At 41.5% G+C, this 4,316-nt stretch overlaps 1 protein-coding gene across 1 annotated transcript in view; it reads left to right on the top strand.

The window, feature by feature from the left end:
* The window catches only part of csmd2 (CUB and Sushi multiple domains 2), a 396,217-nt gene that overhangs the window by 226,688 nt on the left and 165,213 nt on the right, over positions 1–4,316 (top strand). Inside the window, exons 28-29 of the mRNA XM_031586639.2 lie at positions 1,579–1,717; positions 3,003–3,190. Of these exons, the coding sequence (XP_031442499.1) occupies positions 1,579–1,717; positions 3,003–3,190 (327 nt within the window). The remainder of the gene's footprint in view (positions 1–1,578; positions 1,718–3,002; positions 3,191–4,316) is intronic.

The following is a 4,316-nucleotide window of genomic DNA, read 5'->3' on the forward strand; positions in this document are numbered from 1 at the left end:
TTCCAAAGTTAATTTGATGCGCACATCTAGCGTTAAATATGGCCAAAGTCACCAGAATAGATCCAAGGCATTAGGGGTGGGAAAAAAAATCGATTCTTCGATTTATCTCGATTCTCTCTAGAACGATTCTGTCTCGATTCAGAAAAGTTCATAATCGATTTTTCAATTCAATTTTTTTTTTTTTTTTTTTTTACACATCCGGTTTGTGTTGAAATGCAAGCTGCATCGATTATTGCATTGTTCATAGAAAGTCATAATTGTGACAAGGAAAAGCTTTTTCTCTAATAAAAAAATTGAGAAGGTAATTCATCTGTTTTATCATCTGTTTTTTAATTATCAAACACAAAGTAGGAAGTGATTTGAGACTGAGTAGCAAACTCAAATGTTTTAAAAATCGAGATGCATCGATAATCGTTTTATTGGTTTAGAATTGATAATCGATAATCGGTTTAGAATCGATAATCGGTTTAGAATCGAATCGTTGACCTCTGAATCGGAATCGAATCGAATCGTGAGGTGCCAAGAGATTCCCACCCCTACAAGGCATCAACACGCATAGATGAGATTTTCAATTTCTGGAATATCCAGAAAGTATACATATTTTCTTCCATTTCATGTGTTGACATGTTGTCCATTAGATTTGAGGTTAGTGTGGACTACATCTCCATAATTAACAGTCATGGCGTTTGATGTTTTTGCAATGATGGCTTCAGATTCGGTCTGTTTCCTCTTCAAAAACACCAGGGTTGTTTTCAAGTCATTCCCAGAGCCAGGTCACCCAACCTAGATGCTCATTAGTGCATGCAGATAGCGAAGCTTCACCTCCGGAAATAGCTGTAATTAACAACGCCAATTAAGGCAGGTGTAATTAGCTGCCTTGTTCAATTAAGGGTTCGTTTAGTTTGCCTGAGTCCCCCACTCGTGTGTAAACAGAAGCACCAGGGGTCCCGCAGTGTTGAAGGCCAGGCCAGATCACATGGATGAACAGCCATCTACACATCACTCGGATGGAGTGTGTGTGTATATATGTGTGTGTGTTGGGGGGGGGGGGGGGGGGTTCACTGAACACAAACAAACAAGATTTACCCTTTCCTGATGCTTCAAAGATTCTGCATTTGTTAAGATGCCATGTGTTTGTATAGCTCTGTGATCCAGCCACCTGTGTTCGGGACAACAACGAGTAGTTTTAACATTTGACCTCTACACTTCACCTCTGTCGTCACATGCTGTGATTCAGCCACCTGTGTTCGGGACAACAACGAGTAGTTTTAACCTTTGACCTCTACACTTCACCTCTGTCGTCACATGCTGTGATTCAGCCACCTGTGTTTGGGACAACAACGAGTAGTTTTAACCTTTGACCTCTACACTTCACCTCTGTCGTCACATGCTGTGATCCAGCCTCCTGTGTCTGTTGATCCGATCTGATGCTGAACGGTTTTGACGGAGCTTTCTCTTATTTGCGGTCGCTCTTAGAGGAGGGTACCAGCTGTGTCAAAGTCGTGTTTACCTGTTTAACTTGGAGTCTTTGATGTGTTGATGAACTTTGAACTTTGAACTTTGATCTCTGTCTCCTAGCGCCCTGCGGAGGAAACCTGACGGGTCCGAGTGGCCTCATCCTCTCCCCAGAGTACCCTGAGCCATACCCGCATGGCCGCGAGTGTGATTGGCTGGTCTCCGTCACCCCCGACTACATCATCTCTCTCAACTTCAACCAGTGAGTCGGCCCGTTGAGTGTGAATATCCTGGTAGTTTTACTCCGACAATGATGGTCTGTGGTGAAATACAATTATCAAGCATCCAGCACTCAGACGTCTCATTATACCTGATGGGATAGCCATTGATGAGACAGGTTTTTAACAGGTGTATTGAACAGATGGACAGAACATTTAGTCATTCAAACATACTCCATGCGTTAGCGGTTATCCCAAACTCACTGCTGAACAGATAGGGAATGCCTCCGGCGTTTCCCCCATTCCTAGTCAAGTCGTTGAGCAGGTGTGCACTTGTGCAACATCGGATTTAATGAAGGTTTAAGTACTTAATCACAGGCCTTCAGGGGACTAATTAGCACAAATACACAGTCTAATAAATCGAATGCAATCTATAATTATTTGGAGTCTCAGTCACCAAAAGGACTGTGTTCCCGTTGCCTTCATCTCTAGATGTCTCGAAAGCGACATTACGCAGGAACGTTTTCATTTTCCGAGGTATGTTTGTCATGGCAACTGATTTTGGTATCTATTTTAATAGCACATGACCATGTGAAGGACAGATAGACACACCCTTTGTTGTCATTGGCAACCCAAGCCAAGCACTGTGTAGTTTACATTTACATTTACATTTAGTCATTTAGCAGACGCTTTTGTCCAAAGCGACGTACAAGGGAGAGAACAGTCAAGCTAAGAGCAATAAAAAGCATGGTGTAACAATAAATACTACTTTACATGAGAATTAGAAAAACAACGACCTAGAAAAAAGGAAAAAGAAGTGCAGGAATGTAACTGCTGAAGTGCAAGTTAAGCGCTAGTCAGGTGCCAGTTAGGAGGGGAGGTGCTCTCTGAAGAGTTGGGTCTTCAAAAGCTAGGTTCAAAAGCTAGGTTCAAAAGCTAGCTAGTTCCGTGGCCCGGGACAGAATGGAGAATAGTAGAAAAGCCTACACAGCACAACATCGCCAACTCCCTTTGCCAAAAGAAACGAGTTAGCATGTGAGCAAGCTCTTATCAGTGCCAGCTGGGCTGGCGTTAGGTGTTTTCAAGGATGTTGCGTGCCTTTTATGTAGTTAGCTTGCTAGTTTTCAACCAAAAAACTGCTTACTGGCTGCTTTCAAAGAGATACGTAGTCAGGTTTTCAGTGGGGCCTTTTCTCTCAAGTATGGCAGATTGAATTGAAATGAAATGAATACACTGACTTATGTTCAAACACTTTTGTCGTGTTATAACACGCTTATAACACGTTTATAACACGTTTATAACACGCTTATAACACAACTCTATCTTCAGGTTCAGCCTGGAGCCCAGTTATGACTTCCTCCACGTCTACGACGGACCAGACTCCCTCAGCCCCCTGTTGGGCAGCTTCTACGGGGCTGACGTCCCCGAGCGGATCGAGAGCAGCAACAACACCCTTTTCCTCGCCTTCCGTAGCGACGCCTCGCTCAGTAGCAATGGCTTTGTCCTGCAGTACACAGGTACGACCTCGAGATACACACACTGCACACATCTGTTCATTTGTAAAGCACTTTGAATAAACCATCTGTATGGATCGTGACAGCTATATAAACTAGGGCACTTTGAATAACAAATCTGTATGGATCGTGTCAGCTATATAAACTTGCCTTGCCTTAGATAAACAAGAGTTAAACACGGCCTTGCTCGGGTATGAGCTTCGCTATACAAGTTAGGTCCTTCAGATAAACAGTAGAGTATTCATGTAAGACCTCCGGAGGGATACATACTATATGAATTAAACTGTTAGATTGACACCACAGCAAAGAGCAACACTAACAAGCAAGGAAGACTGTCAGCCTTCCACAGTTAACCTACCCTACTGGGGTATTATCCTCAGCATAACACAATATGCAGTTAACGCCATTAAGTGAACACCATCTAGTCTGGTGACTAAATCCAATCGTATACATACCATCAATATCTATTAGGGGTGGGAATCTCTTGGCACCTCACGATTCGATTCGATTTCGATTCAGAGGTCAACGATTCGATTCTAAACCGATTATCGATTCTAAACCGATTATCGATACTAAACCGATTATCGATTATCAATTCTAAACCGATAAAACGATTATCGACTCATCTCGATTTTTAAAACATTTGAGTTTGCTACTCAGAGTCTCAAATCACTTCCTACTTTGTGTTTGATAATTAAAGAAAATCAACAGATGAATTACCTTCTCAATTTTTTTATCAGAGAAAAAGCTTTTCCTTGTCACAATAATTACTTTCTATGAACAATGCAATAATCGATGCAGCTTGCATTTCAACACAAAACGGATGTGTAAAAAAATAAAAAAATAAATTATAATTTTTTTTTTTTTTTTATTAAAAAATCGATTATGAACTTTTCTGAATCGAGACAGAATCGTTCTAGAGAGAATCGAGAGAAATCGAAGAATCGATTTTTCCCTCCACCCCTAATATCTATGGTACAGTACAATCTATAACACTATTAACTCAGCACTATGGAGGCAATATATAAATACTGCTGCTGCTGCTACTGCTGCTACTGCTACCACTGCTGCAATTTGTCCTGCTAGTGTAAACACCACATGGTGGTTTCATTTAATTTAACTTAGTTGT

The sequence above is a fragment of the Clupea harengus genome, chromosome 19 (assembly GCF_900700415.2).
Source record: "Clupea harengus chromosome 19, Ch_v2.0.2, whole genome shotgun sequence".
In the NCBI taxonomy this organism is placed as follows: domain Eukaryota; kingdom Metazoa; phylum Chordata; class Actinopteri; order Clupeiformes; family Clupeidae; genus Clupea; species Clupea harengus.